A 26,084-nucleotide genomic window follows, 5' to 3' on the forward strand; every position below is an offset into this window, starting at 1 on the left:
ATCAAAAAGTCATGAAGCAACACAAGGACTTGAAAGGAGTCCATTAGTGGTTCAAAGTGTATTGATTCAAGTATATACTTTTACCTTCATGAATCGTGAATTTCAATCCGAGGTAAGATTTGTATTCAGTCCCTTTCAAAAACTTGATTTGTAGACGTCTCGCTTAAGGCAAAAGATATGTATCTGAATGCTGGGATAGTATTTCTACCCGAGAGGTAGTATAAATTGGGGTGTTAGGACCTATGAATAGTAAGATGATCCCAATGTTAGTGATATGAAGTCATAATCTTAGAAGTCAGAGTGAGAGTACCTTTTGAATGAAAAAAGTAGTTGTATTCGTGTAACTTTTAAGTGAGTGAAGGGGGTGGTATGCTTCTATGGTGATTGCCTAGGGTTGCAAAAAGATTTGTAGATTTCATGGTAGGTGGTGGAGGAAGTGATTAGTTATGATGATTTAGAATTTATTTTAAATAGGAAAGGATCTCACGATGAATAGTTATTGTAGTAGTAAAATTATTTATAGGTTGTGACTGAAGGATTGAGTGAACAATGATTTATAAAATTAGACTTCCATTGGAAAAATCTTAGAAAGGGGGGGACTTGGTGGTGTTTATAGAATTTTGAAGGTAATTTAAGGGTATGCATGGATAAGTAGATGTGATGTGAGGAAGGAGAATATGCTAATAAATCATAGAGGATTATATTATAAGATTAAGATCGACTATTCTTATTATGTGGCTATACCCATTGATATTTTTCTTCTAATAGTTGTAAAATAGGGTAGTGTGTGAGAACACATGTAATAAATATTAAGGTATGGTAGTAACGTTGTGAGATTTTACCTCTTTTATATGCAAAAACAGAGATCCAAACAAACAAGGAAAATATAACATTTTACCTATGTGGTTGGGACTCAACCGCCGTAAAAAAAAAGGAAAATTACTATATATTATGTTTCATGATTTTTCACTTTGTGTTTAGTATTTTTTTGGATTCATATCATATTGTCCTCTTCCATTTCTGTGTTGTTCTTTCCTTCTCTCTCCGACGATCTTTCTCTGGCGAACTCGTATTGGACTGATCGGCTGAATCCAACGTCGGTGATGATGTCTGTGTGCTGAAAACAAGTTAGGGTTACTCCTCTTCTCCCTCCATTCTCTCTCTCCCGAGTTCTCTCTCTATCTCTTTTTCTCTCTTTTTCCTGATTTCTCTTCTCAGCACTGCTATCACCAGCGGCACTAGGGTTTCTACCGGCTCGACTCCGGCGATGGTGTAAGTGGGCAGCATCGGACATTGCTCAGAAGACGCTCTAGCGACTCTACCCGGCGACATTCAGGTGACAGGAACACTATTTCGGTGACACTATTCCGATAATACTATTTCGGCGACCAATTTCTACCGCAAATTTTTAGAATCCAACGACTCAACCAAGTATACTGACACAACCCAGCTTCGATCAGGTGCACGCGATCTATCTTTTCTAGTTGTGTATAGCTTTCTTGATTTTTAAGCTCTGCTATTGGTAGTGTTCTGCACTATTTTTGTTGGGATTCCTATTTCGTAGCCTCTTGGCTGATTATCTGGTTGTGGATGTCAAATTTTTTGTTGATTGGTTACTTTGTAATAGTGTTTATGTGTGAATCTTTTTATTGTTCTTAGTAGTTTTAGAGTGTGTTACCTTGTCTGATTACTATTACTTGATGTACTAGCATATACATTAATTGTGGTAGTATTAGTTCCCGCTATTGACTATTGCTTATCAAAATTTGCGTTATATTATTGGTTTTATTGCTCTCTATATATTATAGATTGTTGTTTGTGCCCCTAGCTCCTTTATTGACTTCATTTTAACTAGTGTGCCCTTTTACCTTATCTTGATCCCCCTTTGTTGCATAGTGGCTATGATTGGTGATGTAGACTAGGGTTATGTCATAGGTCGGGGTTAGGGTTAAGAGGTATTGGGTCTGGGTTAGGGTTTGGAGGGTTGGGTTTGGGTCGGGTCTAGGATTGAGTTTGGGTTTAGAGGTAGTAAGGTTAGGCGGGATAAAGGAGCTTCTAGGTTACGAGTTGGGTCTTGGAATATCGGTACTTTACAGGGTAGGTCTATAGAGCTGGTGAAGATTCTTAGAAAGAGGGAAGTTAGTGTAGCGTGTGTTCAGGAAACTAAATGGGTAGGCACTAAAGAGAGAGATGTGGATGGATATAAGTTATGGTACTCGGGTAGCGTGAGACATAGAAATGGGGTAGGTATCTTAGTTGATGAAGATCTTAGGGAGCAGGTGGTAAAGGTAAAGAGATTTAGTGATAGACTAATTTCTATTAAGTTGGTCATGGGAGGGTCTATGGTGAACGTTATTAGTTCCTACGCCCCACAAATAGGTTTAGATGAAGAGAAGAAGAAGAAATTCTGGGATGTTTTAGATGAGGTGGTGAGGAGCATTCCGAGCACTGAGAAACTTTTCATGGGAGGGGATTTCAATGGGCATATTGGGTCTTTGTCAAGAGGGTATGATGATGTGCATGGCGGTTTTGATTTTGGTGAGCGGAATGAAGGAGAAAATTCTCTGTTCGATTTTTCTACGGCTTTTGGGTTGTGGATAGCAAATTCAAGCTTTTTAAAGAAAGAGGATCACCTTATTACGTTTCGTAGTTTAGTAGCCAAGACTCAAATAGACTTTTTGCTTCTTAGAAAAGGGGATAGAGCACTATGTAAGGTCTATAAAGTCATACCTAGAAAAAATCTCTCGAATCAACATAGGTTGTTGGTGATGGACTTGGTTATCAATAAAGACAAAAAGAAGAGAAGTGGGGAGGCACGGCCCAAGATTAAGTGGGGTAACTTGACTTTGCCTAGTGCTTTGGAGATGGAAGAGAAGTTGAAGAGTAGGGGGGATTGGAATAGTAGAGAGTGTGTGGATAATATGTGGGAGATGACTGTCAGTTGTATTACGGAGACCGCTAGAGAGGTGTTGGGTGTCTTGAAAGGTCGATCTGGCAAACATCGAGGTAACTGGTGGAAGAACAAAGAGGTTAAGAGAAAGGTAGAGTCTAAGAAGGTGGCTTATGCTAAGTTAGTTGGGAGCAAGGATGATGAGGAAAGGCAGAAGAATAAGGAGGAGTATAAGGTAGCTAGAAGAGAGGCTAAGTTAGCGGTTATGACGGCTAAACCAGCAACTTTTGAGAGTTTATATGCGGCTTTAGAGGAGAAAGACAGAGATAAAAAGTTGTATAGGATGGCCAAGGACAGAGAGCGTAGGGCTCGTGACCTTGACTAAGTGAAGTGCATCAAAGGAGAGGATGGTATAGTGTTGGTTAAGGATGCCCTCATTAGGGAGAGGTGGCAGTCCTATTTTTATAAACTTTTGAACGACAAGGGGGATAAAGGTTCTGTGTTGGGAGGCTTAGAGATATCTGACGAGGGTTGCTATTATAGTTCTTATAGGTGTATGGAGGTTGAGAAGGTCAAGGGAGCTATTCGCAGGATGCAGCGGGGTAGGGCAACAGGGCTAGACGAGATTCCAGTAGATTTTTGGAAGAGCACTAGTTGGGCAGGTCTGGAGTGGTTGACTAGGTTATTTAACATTATTTTTAGAGCTTCTAAGATGCCTGAAGCATGGAGGTGGAGCATGATGATTCCCGTGTATAAGAACAAGGGAGAAATTTAGAGTTGTAACAACTATAGAAGTATTAAGTTGTTAAGTCATACTATGAAGGTTTGGCAAAAGGTGGTAGAGTTGAGGATGAGGAGGATCGTGACGATCTCTGAGAATCAGTTTAGTTTCATGCCTGATCGCTCGACCACTGAGGCCATTCACCTTTTGAGGAGATTAGTGGAGCAGTTTTTAAAGAGGAAGAATGACTTGCACATGGTGTTTATTGATCTAGAGAAGACATATGACAGAGTTCCCAGGGAGATTCTGTGGAGGTGCTTAGAGGATAGAGAGGTGCCCTTGGCGTACACTAGGTCGATTTAGGATATGTATGATGGTGCGAAAACTTATGTGAGAACGATAGGTGGAGATTCGAAGCACTTCACAGTTTTGATAAGGTTACACCAGGGATCGACTCTTAGCCCATTTCTATTTTCCTTGGTGATAGATGTTTTGATGGGACATATTCAAAGAGAGGTGTCTTGGTGTATGTTATTTACAGATAATATGGTTCTGATCGACGAGACTAGGGGTGGAGTTAATGATAAGTTGGAGATTTGGAGACAAACGCTTGAATCTAAAGGTTTTCGGTTAAGTAGAACCAAGACGAAGTACTTGAAGTATAAGTTCAGTGATATGTCTCAAGAAGATGGAGTGGTTGTGAAGCTAGACTCTCAGGCCATCCAGAAGAGGGAGAGTTTCAAGTATCTAGGGTCCATAATTCAGGGTAATGGTGAGATTGACGAGGATGTCACGCATCGTATTGGGGCAGGGTGGTTGAAGTGGAGCTCACTTTGGGAGTCCTTTGGGATAAGAAGGTGCCCCCGAAGCTTAAAGGTAAGTTCTACAGAGTGGTAGTCTGGACGACTATGTTGTATGGAGAGGAGTGTTGGCCAATTAAGAACTCCCACATCCAAAAGGTGAAGGTGGCAGAGATGCGAATGTTGCAATGGATGTGTGGACATACTAGAAAAGATAGGGTGAGGAATAAAATTATTCAGGAAAAGGTGGGAGTTGCCTCAGTGAAGGATAAGTTTTGAGAAGTGAGGCTATGTTGGTTTGGGCATGTGATGAGGAGGGGCCCTGATGCTCCAGTATGGAGGATGGTTTTAGGCAGGCTAGAGGTAGACCAAAGAAATATTAAAGAGAGGTGATTAGGCATGATATGGAGAAATTACAACTTACAGAGGACGTAACCCTTAATAGGAAGGTGTGGAGGACGCGAATTAGGGTAGAGGGTTGGGGGGAGCACCACAGTAGTAATAGGGGAGTGCTCCTTTGGGTCTGGAGTTTCTAGTTCATAGTGTTGTGGCTGTAGTTTTTGGGGCTAGTGGTGTTGCTTTTTTTGCATCCCGTACTAGTTTATTATGCATTTATCTTTTGTGTTTGTTATACTGTTAGTTTGGTTTGTGTACCATACTAGTTTATATGCGCTTACTTTTTGTATTGGTTATACTGTTATTGGTCCTAAGCCAAGGGTCTATCGGAAATAGCCTCTCTACTTCTCTTGAGGTAGTGGTATGGTCTGCGTACACTCTACCCCCCCCAGACCCCACTAGGTGGGAATACACTGGGTATGTTGTTGTTGTTTTTGGTAGTAACGTTGTGAAGAAGAAAGTGCTTGTAAGTAGCAGTAAGTGGAATGAGAAATTTAGATTGATTAATTTGTCATATATTTTGATGGACTAGTACAGTATGTGGGATGTTTCATTGGCAGTTTATGACTGGTAATAGATATTAAGTTTGAACTTTAGATGTTGATTGTGGTGAAAAGAATGTTACCTTAATGATAGTGATGTAAGATTTGTAGGAGTAGATTATTAGGTGTGATATGATGTGTGAAAGATCTTAGGTTGATAACTTATGAAAAATTTAAGTGGGTAATTGTCATATATACATGGGGACTATGAAAGCAATGAATTGTGGCTAAGTCATTAGGTGGATAATAGCGTTAGATTTATAAGAATAGGTTGTACCTCAGGTAGCATGTTATTAGATATGGTTTTAAGTAGATACATTTTATGTTTCATGGAAATTACATTAGCAACAGACAACCACTCATATATACAAGTTACACTACCCGAAACAAGCAAATAGCTAGCAAATGACTTAAGTGCCCTCACAACAAGATTGTCCCACTCGCTCATATGAAATAATACATGTCAATGTAAGTATGGTCAAGAGACACTCACACTCAAAAGAGAAGTTCCAATCAATGCATGTCAAATACTATAGGCTTGCCCTTATTTTCTTTACCTTAGCATTCAGATAGTCAAGTAGGATCACTATAGGACTTTATTCGGCTTGTAATGTAGGCTTGGGGAATGGTATGGTACATATGGACATATCAAATAATTAAGCCTCCTCCGCACTACACTAACTTTGGGTCTCACTTAATGCCCAATTTCTTTTTTATTCCACCCTTATTTCTCCATTTTTATTCTTTTATGCACATTCAGGTTGGGTGTGACCTTTTATTCTTTCTTTTTCGCTTTTTCAAAATTCTTTTCTCTTTTTTTCTATTTCTTTTCCTTTTCTTTTTCTACCACACCCAGCCCTACTAACTTTTTCTCTTATTTTACCCTTCTTCATACGCATTTTACACTACGCACCCTTATGATAGCCACCCTCAACTTAGGTATTTTGCCTAAGTTAAGTTGCATAATGTCCAAGGAGGACCAGGGCCAAAATAGGTTCATTGTACTATAAATGAGAAGGTGAATGGTGAAACAAGAAAAATAGGCTACAAGGCTTAAAATAGGGATCAAGGGATATAATTCACTCATGGAAGGTCATTTAGGCTAAAAGTGGACTAAAATAAAAAATAACCTATGATTCTTTCCTAACCGACTATCCTTCAACCTAGGCAAGACTAACCAGGAAAATTTTGAATTTGACATACAAAGGAATCTAGGTAGTATCTCACACACATATATCACAGAGTCAATATTACCAACTACTACCTATCTGATTCATGCAATTGTTAGAAAGTGATTATCATGTCTCTAATCCTAATGCCATAACAAGATCCATAATTTTCACATATATATACATTAACACAGTTCTAAAACTCAAATTTTTTGATAGGTCACAAATTACTCAAAACATGACTACAACCCTAAATACTTAAAATCTCCTAATTAGACAAAATCAACACAATACCCAAAGAATACAATACAACACAAAAGAGCATCCCAGATGGGGGCATATCAGCTAGTGGAGGTGGTGGTGGTGCACTACTAAATAATGCACCCACTACTATAGATTCATGTCTCTGCCTATCGACAAATGAAGACTCTATCGAATCATACCTGGCCTTTTTAACGGCCTGGTCATATGGTAAATTAGGGTCCTACAAGTCGTCTATGAGACCTCTTTTGGCCCCAATTGCTGAGACCTTCTCATCACCCCCTGCAAGAAAATCAAACTATCTCGGTGCACGTAGAGGTGATATCTGTACAACCTGGGGTATAACTGAGGGAGTGGTTCCAACACGACTCTTCATAAGAGAGCGTACCTCTCCTCGTAACACATCAAACTCCTCCCTTATCTGAGCTAGATATAGTGTAGCTATCTCTGTGTATCGGTTTGTAACCTATATCTCAAACTCATTGAGTCATGTCTAGAAGTCGACACCTAGCTCGGACAGTGCAACACTCAGTGCGGCCTCCCATCGGGCCTGTGCCTGCACAAATCTAGTCCTAATCCCTAATCTCATCTGCTCGTAGAGGGTAGTTATCTCAGTCTCAACAACCCTCACTCTAGCATCTGTGGCTCTCTGTTGTTTACTAAGATTTGTAAAAACTCACTAGATATAGTAATCATACCTAGAGCAAAAGATGTAGTGGATGGGAAAGTAGGCTCTATAGATGTACCCACCGACTCTAATGTTGACGTCGGGGCTAAAAAAGAAGTAGCCTGTGTCCTCTCACCCTGTGTAGTCGAATATGGAGCCTCTATCTTCTCTCATATCTCAATGTCAAAACTAGTACCTGCATCATCTTGATGTTCTTCACTAGGCTCTGTGGAAACTACTGGGCCATCAAACTAGGCTCGTGGTACTGTTGCTTGATGTCTTGATCTCCTAGAAGTGACTGGACATGCCAGACCCTTCATGTCCTTCTTTTATGCAGTCACCATCGTAGGTACTCTCTTATCTACACCCAGTATCCCAGGCACACCAACCTCATCAAATAGCCTCTGAATCATGCAAGGGAAGGGCAGATTAGTCAACTCCCAAATTCTTTGTCATGTAACTCATGGCGAAGAATAGAAAAAAAATCAACATCATTTCCAACTATACGACATACAACCAGTGTTTCTCCCTCCTACATCAATTTATTATCCAAAGCAGTGGATATCAATCGATATCTAATTTCCAACCACCAAAACTTTCCCTCCAACGTCAAGAGGCCCTTCTTGATCACAACTTTTCTCTCAATCCATGGGGTCACATCACCCAGCGGTGAAATATAACTAGCTATCCACTTAGCCATCTCGAACCTCTCACGTTGGTGGTCAACCTCCTTCATGATATGTCAATCACATGCGAACCTCAATATGTGGTTTCACTCAGCAGTAGATGTAGGAGTAATGTACTCTGGGCTGAAGATAATTCTGTGAATAGTCTCTGTCGATATGTAAACTCTAACCAGTGTGTGCTCAAGGTGTGAATGCCTAGAAAATGTTATCAAGTCTGGATGATGGCTCATAGGAAGGACTACGGTGGCTCTATAGAATGCATAAAATTCCCATATCATAGTCAGGCTATAAGAATCGAGCGTCCTAGTTATCCACTGTAATTGATATCTATCAAATGTTGCCCGCACCTTTGGTACTCGATCTAGCCCCGATAGGTCAATATAATGCTCCTCATAAATATACCTCGAAGGCCTACCTATCTCCCAAAAATGACTATCCAACTCAAATATATTTCGTATCCCTTCTACATACCACCTTGAAGGTTCCTCCAAGGGGAGAGACTCTGGGTATGTGCAGGTGTGGGGCTTTGCTATACTGATGCATCATGAGAAGGCTTCTTGGTACCCTTATTAGACTAGGGTAACTCTGTCTATTGTTCATGAGTGGTGGTACCCTTCTCAGACTGAGGCACTACAAATGACTGCTCTTTCTCAACCTCATCAGATGAATCCTGGGACCCCTCCTCAGAATGAGGGTCCTAAGCATCAACCATAGAGAAGACTCAGACTCTATCTCCTTATTATCATCATCATCATCATCTAGTGGAGGAGAATGTGATGGTGACATCCTATTTGACTTCATCCTCGGTCGAGCTTCAGCTAACTGAGCAGCTCGGTGAGTCTGTCCTCTCATAACTCTGCCTGTCACCACAAATGCAGCATCTATACGATGTTTCCTCGGTTACTCCTCTACTAAACCGCTAAACTCAGGAGACTTTGTCCGTCTCCTTGAAGTACCGACCCTCATCTTCTTCACCAATTTAGGTTCCATATGTACCTAAAAAACTAGTTGTTAGTTTCCAACAAAAGTGAGGGATAGCAAAAGTAAAAAAAAAAACTCAAAATTTGCAAAGTTAGAGTTTTTCCTCAATTTTGCACCCCTATAACCTATTTGAAATTTTGAGAAGTCCAACGTACACATACTTATCATAAATCACAGCTTTCAAAACAAACAAACATGCTCAACTATTGGTATTACTTTCATTCAGTCAAGTTCAACTTTTAGTTGGGGCCTAACTTTAGATTTTTGTTCAAAACAAGGCCCTACGTTATGTTTTTAGGATACTTCAAGGCTCCTACATAAAAGCATGATATATTTTGTATATTTTGAAATGGAATACATATCAACTTGTTTAAACAATAGATAAACCAATATATAACCATTAGGAGCTAAGAAAGTTACCTTTTATATGAAAAAAACCGAAAGAGAATAATGAAGAAATCAAGCAAATCAAAGTTGGAACATCTTTTTAGTATGTTGGAGCAACTTTTTATCTCAAACAAGTGATAATTTAGCCGATACTTAAGTATGGGGTTAGTTTGTATTTAAGTGAAAAGTTTGAATTCAAAGAGAAAAGTAAAGTTTTGAGGATCTAAATGAGTTAGAATGAGGGTAAGAATGTTCTTATATAGTTGAGGGGAGCTGTATTAGGTCATATTTAAGTATTGGTGGGCCCAAAATTTGACCTAGCCACAGCTTATACCTGCGGCCACTACCTGCGGTCTGACTCTAGGCGTAGGTATGATGCTGGCGCGCAAGTGTTAGGCTAAAAATCTTGACCTGCTTTTCTGTAACCTAACAAAGGCTCCAAAATTTTGATGACATCCAAACAACACCTCCTATTAGATGATGATATGATCGCTGTCATGATATAGTAACCCAACAGAAGTTAGGGTTGAATTCAAGGAAACATATGGCTTTGTAGATCTCAGCAGTTGTAGTCAACAAACAGAATAAGAAAAGTAAATAGGGGGTTTTGATGAAGTAAATAGGGGGTTTTGATGAAGTAAGAAAAGCACTTCCCCTACTTTGTCAATCCTCCAGGGTTTCCACAACCCTAGCTATGGGTTTTAGCCGCTTATGCTTGTGAAACATTCATATTCGAAAGCATAGATGAAATTACGATGATAATAAGAAATAAAACCCACAACCATAACTGAATTAATGAACTAAAGTCAATACAAGAAAATTCTAAGATCAAAATAGGATCTTGGAATCAAAATATATTTGTGAATATAAAAAATGTGTAACTCCGACTAAAAAGTACATAAAGGGTATTTATAGTACAAGAGAAAACCTTAAAACTGAAGCTCGGATGAAATAGGAGAAAATTGGGTCAGTGACTACATATGGTCTCTACCTGTGGTCTGGTACTGGGAGCAAGTAGTACTTGCGGTCCTGACATTAGGCACTGGTACAAACCGCAGGTACCGAAAGCAAAAATCTTGAAAGTTTAGCTCTCGGGATTTTGGAATTTTGGTACTTGCTTTGCCTATATGCAGTCCATAGGTCCTACTGATGGCCAATGTTGACTTGGTAAGTGTCGGAAGTCATGTTTTCAGCTCTTCTTCAATTCCCGCACATTCTTTGATCACGAACAAGCTGGAAAATATCCTTAATATCCATAATTTCTCCAAAAATAGATAAAAATACTTTTCCCACCTTTTTCACGAACTTATCATCCAAAATATAATTTCCTGTAAAACATGCCCAAAACAAATCATATCTAACAAAATAGCCTCGGAAACTTGTATAGTTTCCTCATTTTAAGCATCGAAAGTGCTATATTTCTATAGCACGACATTTCCTAGTAAGTATTCTTGATTTTTTCATATGAAGAATACTAGGTAAATATCATATGTTGTTCTTTAGAACTGAATTAAGGAAAATATAAATAGACAATGTGAGCCTTTGGTATAGTTTTAAAGATTTTGTTAAATTGTGAGGTTATGCGATTAGAGGTTTAATGCTAGTATACTGAGTGGGGAACGAATGGTTATGTGTTAGAGAATATGAATATGTATTCCCATGAGAGTGTAAGTTATAGGGTGATGACTATAGAGGCTAGTAGAAGTTAAGATTAGCATCCCTTAAGGGGATGTCCAAGAAAGAATTTAGTGTCTTCATATTATAATTATCAAGGGGGAGTTTGGAATTCATGTGTATAATGATACCCCCATTGTGTTGAGTGTTGTGCTTATATACTTAATGAGAGGATATGTCTGTAAGTTTAGGATAGTGGCCTTGAGCTAAGGGGGAGATTATGAATTGAGACAAAGCTTGAATTTCTCATGGTGGCGAGTTTTAAGAAACAGAAATGATAAATTTATTCTTATTATACCAAATTCCTACTACTTTGGTTTAAGAGAACATTCTACCAATGTCATGCATATAAATTATGCCATGCCTAAGGTCTAAAAGCAACTTATGTCCATGCTTCGACCCCTGAACTAGCAACAATAATATCTCTCAACAATCCAAGCTTTCAAGCATTCAAGCTCTATGTTACGATGCTTATGATCCATAAACCCACGTCTCACATCATGCTTAATTCTAAGGAACTATACTTTCTATATTTTACAAATTCATTTTATGTCATGTCTAGCCCAAAGTGATGCTACCTATGCAAACCCATGACCAATCTCAGTTTTTAAAATGAGCAGCAATCCTTGACTTTTTCCTAGAATATATGAATACCAACTTTATGTTATACAACTCATGATATATGCACTCATGTTTCTCATTATGCCCAGTCCTAAGAACTCATGCTATGTTATTTTTATGCCTCAACGATCCTTCATTTATGATCTCGGTGTTTGATATATGAAGCACTCCATGCCTATTATATTATATCTTACATCACAGGCCCCACCTTGAGTAGTGCAACAATAAGTTATAAATGAATGGTGTCACTCATATCCCTGAAGCTCGTGTTCTAGTACCTTAGCGACCTTCATTATGTTACGATGATCATAATAGTGATGACAGTAGAGTAATGATATGAATAAGAGAGTATATGCTCTTTATTTTGAAAATTATAGTGTGACTACTCTAGCTAAGTTATAGATGAAATGGGAGGAGTGAAATAAACTTTTGTTATGTGAAATAGTTAGGAAAGATATATATGGTAAAAATATTTGTAAAAGTGATTGAAGTTATTGATTTTTAGTGGGGAGATTCATAAAGTGGGTGTAGTAGAAATAGGCTTGAATGTTGTGATTGATAGATACACAAATCATTGTATTATGTGGCTAGTACTCCTTAATTAAGATCTGATATTATTTGATTATTGTGATAAGATAGAGTAGTATTTGTGGAAGGATGTAGAGTATAGGGTCCCATAGCTTAAGCTAGCACCTTCTAACTCCAGATTAGGCTTCAACATAGAAACACTATGCAGTGAGACTCAGGCTCTTGTTGTTATGTACTGTACGGGGGAATTACAATTTGAAAATGATAAAGTGTTTATTTGTAGTAAAATGCATAGTTAAGAAGTGTCACTAAATTTAAGGGCTATTGGCCATATCATTTAAGGTGGAGAATACTTCTCTTCCTATGACCAACAAAGCCTTATTTCATGTCAAGTATCAAAATAAATCAAAATCTATGATAACCAAATAAATTCATGCCTCATGTTGTTATGATCACGTTCCATAGAACTCATGCTGAAGATCATGTCTATGTCAAGTCTTGTTATCTCATGATTCGTGCTTACAGGATTAACTCGGTGTTGTCATGAAGCTCTTTTTTTATGCTTGTGTATGTTTTATTGAGGGAGAATTTCTAATGTGAAGTTACATCCTTTATTATGTACATTTATAGCTTCAATAAGTTCCTATCCATCATTCAAGGACGTATGATTTCAAGAGGAGGATAATATAGCACCTCATATTTTTGGGATAGAATTTGAACCGTCCATCTTACATGTATAGACCTAAAACCAGTGATTTTTATTTAAATATAATTATGATGATTAATTATTTAGTAGTGGAACATCTTTGGAGTTGAATTGAAGTCATAAAAATCTCCTAACTCGAAGTTGAGTTGAGAACTTTCCTACCGATTGAGTTTTAGTAGACGTTCTTACTTGGGTCAACTTTCAATGACCATTACTTCTAAAATATAATGAGTTAGGTGTCCTACTACCTACCAAATTAAAGGTTTTTGAGTCTTTTTTCCAACTCAAATGACTGTTCATCAATTAAAATTTGGAGTAAGAAGTTATGGGTTTTTTAGTGAGATGTTGTTCGAGGTATGCAATTGGCCGCGGGAGGCAGGGGCCGTGTGATTTGGCCTGCGATGTGACCTCAATTTTTAATGTAAAATATATTTTTCTCTTATTAAATCAAGTGTAAGATAATTCTTTCACCCTGTGTAACTTCTCCTATCCATTTTTATTTCCCAAATCGTCATAAACTATGAGAATCATTCTCAAATTTCTAATTCATCTTCTCTCTCAAAAACTCCAAGCTCCTAATATAAAGTTTCAAGAAGGGTCAAATATTATAGTTCCTTCTCAATATTATCTCACTAAATTCTTCATCAATGATATGTGAAATGAATCCAAGTCAATTAAGTCTTTATATCGATTTCAAGCTAGAGTTCCAGCATCAAGGTTCAAGATTTAAGATTTTTTCAAATTTCTTCCATCAAAAAGGTATGTTAAATAATATTTATTAAGTATCATTATATTATGTTAGTTTACTTGGTAATTCTATGTTCCTTAATGGTTATTTGAAGCTAGGGTTGAGGGGTTTGGTTGTGAAAACTTTATGTTGGTTTTTCTTTTCTCTTGATTTAATGGTTTTCTATGTATAAATAATGGGTCTTGAAACTTAAATGTATCACATGATAATGGTGGAATTGGCAATATTGATTCACAACTTTTACGGGCTTTGCATGATAAAGATATGACTCTCAACCCAAGTCAAAACTTGCTTTTCAATGAAGATGTTACAGTGTTTATTCCGTCCTTTTGAAATATTGTTTTAGAAGAAATAGTAAAAGGTTCAATAACACTTTCAAAGTCCTTGGGGGCTATGTTTATGACTTTTGAAAGTCTTTGGGGGCTATGGTTATGGATTTTAAAGACAAAATTTAGAGCCTAAAATGGTTAATATAAATAGTATCGTATTATATGAACGACTTGCAAGTCTTGGTATGACGATACCAATATGGGAATGTCTTAGTAAAAAACTCCACGATTGAATGATTGTGAAAATATTTTAATTGAGCTTAAAGAGAAATTATGTAGTTTTACCGAGAAGATGTACATACTCGTGACCAACGCCCGAAGCCTATATATTGCCAACATAGGATGTTGTAACTTAATTGGATGACGAATGGTGTCCTTACATGAGGATAATATGGTGGCTTTAGGCCATTAGTGACTTTAGCCTAATCTCAGTACTTGTGAAAAACCTGAACCGATGTTCCGCCGATTGGGGAGAACTGGACCCATATAGCCCGTGGATTATTGGAGGTTGGTGAAAACTTACATAGTTTAGGACTAAGTTTTAATTGGTCATGTCTTTATGTTCCTTGTCTCATGTTATTTACTTTATTATTATCTTGGATAATGAATATGTGTTTTATGGCTGATTTTCGTAAAAGAATATTTTTATCCCTTTCGCTATTCTAGTACTCATCATACTGACCATCCTTGCACGCTATATTATTTTATGATGTAGGTTCGGAGGCATTTTTTCATGATTCTGTGCAGTATTAAGGCACTCACATTCTCTCTTGACAACTGGTGATAACTGGTGAGTCCTCCATCATCCGGAAGGCAATTTTTCATTTCGATTATGTTTTCGTTCTATGGTTTCTATGGTATATTCGGAGCCATTTCCCGACCTAGGAGCTCTTCTTAAAGTTAGAGGCTCCGTAGACGGTGTTGGATAATTAGTTTGATTTTTGTTCTTAAGATATGAATATTACTTTATTTAAATGTTGAACTCCTTTTATTATGGGCTTGTTTCTGCGACTTTAGTTTTTACTAGGTTTACAATGTAATGTTAAGAGCTCATCTCAGGCCTTCATTGATTTGGGATGTCCGTTAGGGCCATGGTTCGGATCGTGACACCTGTTTTTTTTTTGTTTTTGTGACTCTAGAAAAAAAAGTACATCAAGAAAACAAAGATTTTCTGGGTAATAAATCCAGCAAGTCCTGCAAACAAGATTCAGATACCAGAAAAGGTGCAAAAGGAAGGATTTGCGTCAACGTGAAAATACAAATTCAATTCCGGAACTCCAAGTGTAACACATTTTCTTTCTAATCAAGAAAGTTATTATCAGCCAAAATTGAATCTTGGCAAGTAACGAGAATAGCTATAAAATTCAAAGTGCTTTAGAGTTACGAGAAAAATTAACTTGACAATAATAAATTCAAACATCATCTTAGAGCCAAAATTTGCAAACGGCATAGAATTTATTAACTATATATAGAACTAACACAATTTAAATACAACAACCTTTCAAAGTTTATCATATCTTTAGACAATAAAAAATATTCATTCTTAATATTTAGATGTTTTATTCTATCCCAATTAATTTTCTTATATTATAAAGTAAAATACAAGTATAACTCATAAAACATAGGAATATGCAAGTAATTATTGGTGATGGTTTGCATGACTTCTAGGGATGATACACATGCCATGCACTAAAAATACAGTAATATACAAGTGTATATTTGTATGATATGTTATATGCATTGTGAGTTGCATGTGTGACGTTTTAGAGTAATATAAAGTATATGTAAATTGATGGAAAAGGATATAATTACCACCCTGAAGTTTGATCATATTTTCAGTTATACACCTTTTCTTTCGAAAGGTTCTATTACCCTCCTTAACTACTTTAAAATGTAATATATACATTCTTAACTGTTAGATAACAAAGAGAGTGTACTTACCCTCTTAGAAGTCACGCGAGAGACTAAAAATAACTTAGAATCTATTAATATTGACACATATTACTAATTAGATATTTTATAAATAATTAATACACATAATAATATATTTAAATTTAAGCATATATTTTTAAATTTTTTTCCTTTTTTTTTCTTTATAAAATAAAGTCAAAATTTATTATTTCTTCCTTTTAGAAATTGACACTACTAAAATATATATTAATTAAATTAAATTTAGACTGCCTAACGAGTATTAATTTATAATGGAAATTATAATGTGTAGTAGTGTTTTCATTGATATAAATGACAATGCATAAATACATTAGCAACAAATATAAATTTAGCAATTCTATAAATGAAAAAATTACTGATATTAATATCGACACACAATCAAATTGATTATTTTTTTTCCTTTTAAAGTGATTGGTACTGCTACAAGCAAATATAATGGTAATACAATGTCATGAGTTAAGGTAATAATAAATTTTGACTTTATTTCACAAAGAAAAAAGGAAAATAAATTTAAAATATATGCTTAAATTTTAATTTATCATTATGTATACTATTTATTTATAAAATGTCTAATTAAAAAAAATGTGTAGAAGTATGTGGGGCAAGTGGTGTGTAAATATACTTTATCTAATTTGTAGTTAGTGAGCTATGTGTAATTAGTTATAACTGATAAGTCAGTTAGATTAGATGAAATATATATTAGAGTGTAGGATAGTTACTGGTCTATATATAGACCCTGTATCTTACCGACTAAGCATACTATTTCATTGGTTCAACTGTGAGAATAGATATTTCTCTCCTTCTTCTTCTTTATTTTCACCGAGTTTCAATCTCTTAGTGTTCCCATAACTAAGTTCTTCAACATGGTAATCAGAGCATCTAGGTTGATGCCTCAATACACTAAATTTGTGGAAGTAAATTATTCTCAGTAAAAGAAAAGGTTGTTAAGGTTGAAGCAATTTGGGTTCAGTTAGTATTGGAATCGTAAAAATCCTCCAAACTGAGTACAAAATTTGCATTTTTGAGAAGGAATTGATCATGCTTCTCTACATCAAAATATTTTTTAGCTCAATTGAGCCATTGCATGTGAAGAAATCCACGTTTTTGACAAACAAAAAAATCAATGGCACATAACAAAGATTCCACCATTGGGGCTACCGTTCAATCTCAACCTCAGAATATTAAGGATTCACAGTCAAGCACAAAAATTCATCACAATCATCTCCTCTATATTCATCCATCAAATAATCAAGGTTTGGTTCTCATTTCTATACAACTTCAAAGCTCAAAAATTACTCGTTGTGGAGTAAATCCTTGAAGATGGTTCAACTTAGTAAAAACAAACAAGAATTCATGTTAGGAACTTGTCGTAATGAATATTTTGATCCTAATTTGCTTGAATTATGGATAGATGTAATGCTATTATATTGGCTTGGATTATGAACACTGTGTCTAAGAATTTGGTAAGCACTGTTATCTATAGAACGTATGCTCATAGTGTATGGGAGGATCTCAAAGAAAGGTTTGATAAGGTGAATACATCTAGAACATTTTATTTGCACAAGGAAATAGAAACTCTAACTCAGGGTGTATCTTTTGTGTCTATCTATTTCTCGAGATTGAGAGAGTTGTGAGATGAACTTGAAGCCTTAACTCCACCTTCTTTATGTCCTTGCCCTGAATCTAAGCAGTATAGTGAACATTTTCAGTTGCATAGACTATGGCAATTTTTCGTGGACATAAATAAGTCTTTTGATAATGCTAGGAGTCAGATTCTAATAACAGTACCTTTACCAAGTGTTAATCAAGCATATACTATGATTATTAATGTTGAAAGTCAGAGAAAAAATGTGATGATTGAAGAAAACAATGACTCGGCTGCTCTTATAAATAAAATGCCTTATAATCATGGAATTAGTAGTAGCTCATTCAGTTCAAAATTTGATTACAGTGATAGATCCAGTGGTCCTACTAATAATAGCCATACTAGTGGTTTCACTAATCAGAACATTAGTATAATAATGACTTCAAACCTAGGACCAACTATGAAAAATCTGGTATGATCTGTGAGTACTGTAAGCTCAAAGTCCATACCAAGGATGCATATTACAAACTTCATGGATATCCAGCAGATTACAAATTTAGAAAGAAAGGAGGAAATTCTACTAGTTATGGCAATAGTGTCATAGTACAGGAGGAACCTTTTTAGCTGATGCAGGACACTTGTTTTAGCCTACTTATTAGATAGCTTCTCAGTATAGTTTAACTACCTCTTAAGATGCTCCAACTTTCACATATGAACAAAATGCTTAGTTAATTCGACTATTGGAGAAAGAAAAGTGAAATGAATCTGATGTAGTGGCCAATGTAGATAAGAGCAATTTCTAAGGCATATCAGGTACTACAGGTACTATTTTAGCCTTTATGTCTTATCTAGCTGCAAATAACTAGATCATTGACAATGGTGCACCAAATTATATGGTGTATAATGTTAATCTTCTTGAAAAATTAGAGGAATTAGCAAGCTTGAATCAAAACATTGTCCAATTACCTATATGAGATCAAGTACCTATTAGCCATAAAGGAGAAGCTTTAGTTTTACGAGAGAGGAAAGTGCAGAATGTTCTCTATATTTCAGGATTTAAGTACAATCTACTTTCAGTATCCAAAATCACCACAGAATCAGATTGCATGGTTAGTTTCTTCCCAAATTTTTGTAAGTTTCAGGAACTCTCAAGTGAAAAGGTGATAGGGATTGGTAAAGAGGAGGAAGGACTTTACATCTTAAAGCATAATTGTATAAATAAGAATGGGATCATCTCTTTTTTGTCCCAAAGTGAACCTACATCAAGCAACTACTGATTCTACAACAACATTTCTAGTCCAATTATGTACATACAAGTACCAGTACAAGAAAAAACACTATATGTAATAATGGCCCCCTATGGCATAGAAGGTTAGGCCATGTCCCTTTGAAAGTTTTGGAAAAATATTATAGGCTTACATAATGTTCATCTAACTGATCATGTGTGTACCATCTATTCTATTACAAAAACAAACTATACTTCCATTTCCTACTAGCCACACTGTCTGATCTTGTGCATTTGATATAAGTCATGGTGATGTATGAGGACCATATAGAGTGCCTACTCATAATGGAATAAAATACTCTCGGACATTGGTGGATGATTTTTCTAGGTTTATCTGGATTTCTTAATTAACAATACATTAGATACGGTTGTGGTGTTGAGAAATTTTTTGCAGACTGTGACAAATTAGTTTCATGCTAATATTAAGTGTGTCAAATCAGATAATGGAATTGAGTTTCACAGTACTCAAATTAGGACTTTATTTATAGACAAAGGAGTTGAGCATCAAAGATATTGTCCTTTTACTCCCCAACAAAATGGGTGGTTGAAATAAGGCATAGGTCTATTTTGGACATGGCTAGAGCATTGAGATTTATACCTCTAGAATTTTGGGGTGAATGTGTGTCTACTATTATGTACCTATTGAATAGACTACCCACACCTTTATTTCATGATCTTTCTCCCAGTACTAGAAATTATAGCTATGGCAACGATTAATTAGAGATAGTTCTATAATTGTTGCAATAAATAATTTATGTTGATAGTTATAACCGTCGCATATTATTATCCAATCTATTAGGACAATAAATTAAAATAACCATTGCATTAGGTATACAAAATGGATTTATCTATAGGAACAGATGTGTCAACCGTCACTTTAGAGTATCTATAATTATGGTTATTTTATACTAAAAATGAGATTACCCAGGAATTTTTCCTCCAACACTTTATTTTACCCCCCCCCCCCCCCTTTTAATTATGTTTAGTAAAAAACAAATTAAAACTCCGTTCTCTGCATTTTCTCCTCAAATTAGGATTAGTGTTTCAATAGCCCCCATTTGTAATACCCCGTGTCTGAAAGCCACTATGCAACATACGACTCACTCCCTTGAGTCGGACATATAATATATGAGTCATATAAAGTAAGTCGTACCTATGACAATGTGGAGTAGTTAAAGTCTGTTGTAGATACGAGTTGACCTTAGAAATTGTCAAAGCATGGTACGAGTCATATGAAGTAAGGTCGTGAGTTCAGTAGTATTAGTTCCCTAAGTTTCTATCCAAGATATGAGTGGTTGTTTCAAGTCGTATAAACAAGTAATGAGTCGTAAGTTACCACTCGTAGGTTGACCAGTGTGTGCAATCTTTGCCATTGCCAAGCTTACAAGTTAATAGTCCAACCCGTACCCTCATCACATGAGTCATATGGTTGACTCGTGACGACTGGTGATCAATTTTTGTAAAGTTCAGTTAAAGGAATTTTTGGTCTTTTCCCTTCTTATAACTCCCAACCAACGACCTATAACCCTAAAAAGAATTATTTTCCTCTATCCTTCAGTCAATTAACAACATCTTTTCTACTCCCATCTTCAAGAACAACAATATTAGGGTTTTTCCACCAAGCCATCTCTCAAGTCTCAAAGTACAAGTATTCTTCATAAGTCAAACAAATTCAGGTATCTGGGTTTTTTGAACAAGGTTAATCTTCCATCCTTGTGCCCAAAAAACATAATTTTAAGATTGAATTTACTTGTTTTATATTAGGTTTCATCCCTTAAATTCTTATATATATTGAAGCATACCATTATCTTGTCATTTTAAGGCTAAGGATGCATAAAGATTGCATTTATTCATGTTTTGAACTTTAAGATTTCTACTATGCTTTGAATTTTATTACTTTGATTTGGATTCGGATGAAAGATTTCTATATGGGTATTGAACCTAATATTTTGTCATAAGTGTCATTAGGGAAAATAAGAGTTTCAAGATTCAAGAAGAAGCATTAAGTTTATAAGAAAGTTTAAGCCTATTGAAGTTTTATTCATATGCAATATAGCATGATTCAAGAAAGCTTGATCTTTTGTCCTAAAGATAAGACATGAAATCCACAAATTCACCTTGTTTATGATTTAAATTAAAGAGAGGCATAACTAGTTTTCAGTCTATAAACCCTTATGTTATTTTAAAGTGTATTTCTTAAGTTTGAGCATATATGTATTTTGGGAGAAATATTTAGCATCAAGAAGAGAATGCAGACGAGTGTATCCTAAATTCTTAAAAACTGCGAGCAACCATAGGTTAAGAATTTTCCCAATATGGATGAAGTATAGTGATAAGTTAAGTTAAGACTCTATTTTGATAGCAAGGGTAGAACTACTCTCCCCAATGTAGGTAAGACGTTGGACTCCATGGTATCTCACATAGTTTATCTCAGTTAGATGAATCTCCCATAAAAATAATAAAAGTAAAGATTTTAGAACTTGTGGCTCACTAAGCTTATTCATATGTTTCATTATCCATGTTTTATGATCTTGTAGCCTTTATTTTGCCCCATTCCAAGGTGAGTCACTTATGCTTAGGATGCATTATTTGAACTTTTACATATATACAACTCTTGTTTTATTTATGCATTCACCCCCACATACTAAGTACGTTCTAAAAGTATTGACCCACATATACATCTATGTGCTACATTGTCTTATAATGTAGGTTTTGATGCTCGTTTCTAGCAGCATGATTGACTACGGGCATCATCACTTGCATCCCAACTTTTGTTAAGTCCTCATAGTTCAAGGACCCAGCTTATCAAACTTTTGTTCATTAATTAAAGTACTTTAGTTACTTGATTTTTGTTTGCGGGCATGTCCCTGTGGCTCTCTAGTTAGTAGTAGTGGCTTGTCATATTGTGTATGTTTTAATTTTAAGGAGTTTGTTTAAGGTTTCCAAAGTTAAGGATTTACATTAAGATATCTTACCTTCAGTTTCTATATATGTTAGTTCACTTTTCATGTAAGTTTCAAGATGAATAGATATAACGGATTAACTTAGGACTATTCGTAATCTTAAGCACCGTGTGACATCTAGGGGGTACTTTTGAGACATTACAAACTTGGTATTAGAGCCTAAGGTTTAAAGAGTCCTAGGGTATCAGACAAGTCACGTTACATAGAGTCTTAATCATGAATGTAAAGCTTACCATATTTATGAGAAAGGGACTATGGGTGAGTTAGTAATGATCATTTCTTTAATGATCTATCGTGTTTACCGTTGTCTCTATCTGCCTTAACTTTTGCTTTTATGTGATAGAATATACCTCCTCGCAGAGTTGACACACATAGATATAATGATCAACCACCCCTGCATGCAGACCTTCTGAATGAGAATGTATCTCATGCTGAATTTTAGGCTGCCTTTCAAGCGTTGGCTCAAGCTGTGAATGCCAATGTTCAAGGAAACCAAAAAGCATCAATCCCACTTCAGCAAAATAGTAACCTAGCTGTAGCCCAGATTCGTGACTTTATGGGGATAAATCCACTTAAGTTCCATGGATCAAATATGGATGAGGATCCTCAACTCTTTATTGATAAAGTGAGAAAGATTACTCAGATCATGCATGTCATTGAAGAGAAGAGTGTAGATGGAAGAGTTCATAAACTTAAGGCAAGGTCTATGAAAGTATTCCTTAAGTTTGCTAAGTTGGCCAAATATCCCTCAGTGTTATTATCTGACTCTAGAGCTCGTATGAGTAAAATTATTACTGGGTATCTGATTTGGTGGTCAAGGACTGTAGGACTGTCATGTTGATTAGGGATATGGATATTGCTCGGTTGATGACTCATGCTCAATAGATTGAGGCAAAAAAGTTAAAGTAAAGATAAAAGAGAAAGAAGAGAGCTAGGACTGGACAGTTTGAGTATAGTCAGCCAAGGTCTCAGAAGGAAGTCGTTCGCAGTTTCAGGGTTATTCATCAGTGTCTTTGCCATCTTTAGCCAGTGCCCCTACACCTAGGAACAGGTAGGAGAATTAGGGAAGGACTCCGAATTCCAAGTCTCAGAACAGTGTAGTTGAGAGGCCTAGTTACCTGACATGTGCAAAGTATGGCCGGACCCATCCTGGTGAGTGTTTGATAGGCAAAGGGGGTTTCTACAGTTGTGGAAAGTTGGGCCACAAGATCAATGAGTGCCCATATTCTAATCAAGGAAGTAGAGATGATCATTATCAAACTCAGGCTACTAATCCAGCAGCTCAGCTTGGTCCCCCAGTTCCTCCACAGGGCACATCATCCAGTACCGGTGGCGTTCAGCGCCAAAATTAGTTTTATACATTACCATTACGTCAGGAGCAGAAGAGTTCTCCTGGTATACTTTGTGCCTTTCACCTTGATATACATATGTTGTTAGACCCAGGATCGAATCTCTCTTATGTAACTCCATTGGTTGCTATAAATTTTGGGGTAGGTCCTGAAAATCTCTCTAAGCCCTTCTCAATTTCTACCCTAGTTGGTGATCCAGTTGTTGCTAGCTGAGCCTATAAAAAGTTTCCTATCACCGTCCTTCGAAAGATCACACCAGTGGACCTAACAAAGTTAGAGATGGTAGATTTTAATGTTATTCTCCATTCATGTTATGCATTAAATAGATTTTTGCACCCGCATAGTAAAGTTTTTGTTTCCTGGTGAGTCAGTTTTTGAATAAGAAGGTAGTTTTATGTCACCCAAAGGTCGTTTCATCTCTTATCTTAAGGCCAGGAAGTTAATATCAAAAGGGTGTATCTACCATTTAGTTCGAGTAAATGATACTATGTCTGAAGTTCTGACAGTTCAATCAGCCTGGGTAGTAAATGAGTTTTTAGAGGGTTTCCCTGAAGATCTACCAGGGGTACCTCCAGACAGAGAAATAGAACTCGATATTCATCTTCTTCCAGGTACTCAACCCATTTCCATCCCTCCATATTATATAGCTTCGGCCGAACTTAAAGAGTTAAAGGAGCAGCTGAAGGGCCTCTTAGATAAAGGTTTTATAAGACCCAGTGTTTATCCGTGGGTTGCTCAGGTCCTTTTCGTGCACAATAAAAATGGAACTCTTAGAACGTGTATAGATTATAGATAGCTAAATAAGGTTACCATCGAGAACAAGTATCTCATTCCTAGAATCAATAATTTATTTGATCAGCTTTAGGGTGACCGGTGATTTTCAAAGATTGACCTTAGGTAGGGATTCATCAGTTGAAATTCAGGGAGCAAGACATTCCAAAAATAGCTTTCCAAACAAGGTACGATAATTTTGAGTTTATGGTTATGTCATTTAGACTGACAAATGCTCTTGTAGCCTTTATCGATTTGATAAATAGGGTATTCAAGAAGTACTTGGACATATTTGTCACTGTCTAGATAGATGACATACTGGTGTATTCCAAGAGTGAGGGGGAATATGCTGACCATTTGAGATTAGTACTATAGACCCTCAAGGACCGCCAATTATATACGAGTTTGGTAAATGTGAATTTTGGTTGGAATTTGTTACTTTATTGGGGCATGTCATTTCAAGGGCTGGAATACATGTATATCCTCAGAAGACTAATGTAGTGAAGCACTGGCCTATACCCATCACTCTATCCGATAGTAGTTGTTTTTTGGGTTTGGATGGGTATTATAGAAGATTTATTGAAGGATTATCCTCTATAGCCGCACCATTGACTAAGCTGACCCAAAATAAAGTGAAGTTTATATAGCCAGATAAGTGTGAGAAGAGTTTCCAAGAGTTGAAGGATAGATGACTTCGGCTCCTGTGTTAGCTTTATCAAAAGGATTAGATGAATTTATGGTATATTTTGATATTTCTAGAGTTGGGTTAGGTTGTGTGTTGATGCAAAATAGGAGAGTGATAGCTTATGCCTCCAGGCAACTAAGGATCACAAAAAAATTACCCAACTCACGACTTAGAGTTAGCTGTTGTGGTATTTGCCTTAAAAATTTGAGACACTACATCTATGGTATGTATGTTGATGTTTTCACTGACCACAAAAGTCTTCAATATGTATTTTCTCTGTGCGAGTTGAATCTTTGTCATAGGGGGTGGTTGTAGTTATTGAAAACTACGACATGAGTGTGCTCTTTTATCCGGGTAAGGCTAACGTGGTGGCAGACGCACTAAGAAGGTTGTCCATGGGTAATGTGGCTCATGTAAAGGAGAAAGAATAGGAGTTGGCCAAAGAGGTGCATATATTAGCCCGTTTAGGAGTAGTTTGCCCGACATTGATGATGGGGGAGCAGTAGTTCAGAACAGTTCAGAATTATCTTTAGTAGTGGAAGTGAAGAAGAAACAACAAAATGATCCCATATTTAGCCAAGTATTAGAAGTAGTCCAACAATAGATGGTTGATGTTTTCTCCTAAGGGGTAGATGGTGTACTTTGCTATCAAGGTAGGCTTTGTGTTCCTAATATAGATGGGTTGAGAGAAAGGATACTAGCCGAGGCTCATAGTTTGAGGTAATCTATTCATTTGGGTGGTACTAAAGATGTACAACGATTTACAGGCAATTTATTGGTGAAATGGTATTTAGAGGGACATAGAAGAGTTTGTGGCCTAATGTCCCAACTGCCAGTAAGTTAAGGTTGAACACTAGAGATCGAGTGGTACGCTATAGGAGATCAGTATCCCTACTTGGAAGTTGGAAATAGTGAATATGTATTTCATCATAGGGTTGCCTCGTACAAGACATCAATATGATTCAATTTGGGTCATAGTAGATCGAATAACTAAATCAGCCCATTTTCTCTTGTCAGGACTTCAGATACCGCAGAAGATTATGCTAAAATGTATATTCATGAGTTAGTAAGACTTCATGGGATACCTTTATCCATTATCTCAGACAGAGGAACACAAATCACTTTGTAGTTTTTCCAGTATTTCCAAAAAGGCCTTGGTATAACGATTAAGCTTAGCACTATTTTATATCCATAGAACCATAGTTAGGCTGAACGCATAATTCAAACATTGTTAGACATGCTGAGGTTGTGTGTTTTAGACTTTAAATAAAGTTAGGATAAACATCTACCTTTGATTGAGTTCTCCTATAATAATAGTTATCACGCTAGCATTCAGATGGCTCCATTTGAAGCATTGTACGGGTGTAGGGGCAGTCGCCCATAAGATGGT

The 26,084-nt window shown here is 36.5% G+C and overlaps 1 protein-coding gene across 1 annotated transcript in view; it reads left to right on the plus strand.

Annotated features, from left to right (window-relative positions):
• Positions 1-2,864: 2,864 nt before the first annotated feature.
• The window catches only part of LOC124887054, a 40,067-nt gene continuing 16,847 nt past the window's right edge, over positions 2,865-26,084 (plus strand). Inside the window, exons 1-3 of the mRNA XM_047396223.1 lie at positions 2,865-3,041; positions 3,375-3,552; positions 17,134-17,309. Coding sequence (XP_047252179.1) covers positions 2,865-3,041; positions 3,375-3,552; positions 17,134-17,309 — 531 coding nt within the window. The remainder of the gene's footprint in view (positions 3,042-3,374; positions 3,553-17,133; positions 17,310-26,084) is intronic.

This window comes from Capsicum annuum, chromosome 9, assembly GCF_002878395.1.
Source record: "Capsicum annuum cultivar UCD-10X-F1 chromosome 9, UCD10Xv1.1, whole genome shotgun sequence".
Lineage (NCBI taxonomy): Eukaryota > Viridiplantae > Streptophyta > Magnoliopsida > Solanales > Solanaceae > Capsicum > Capsicum annuum.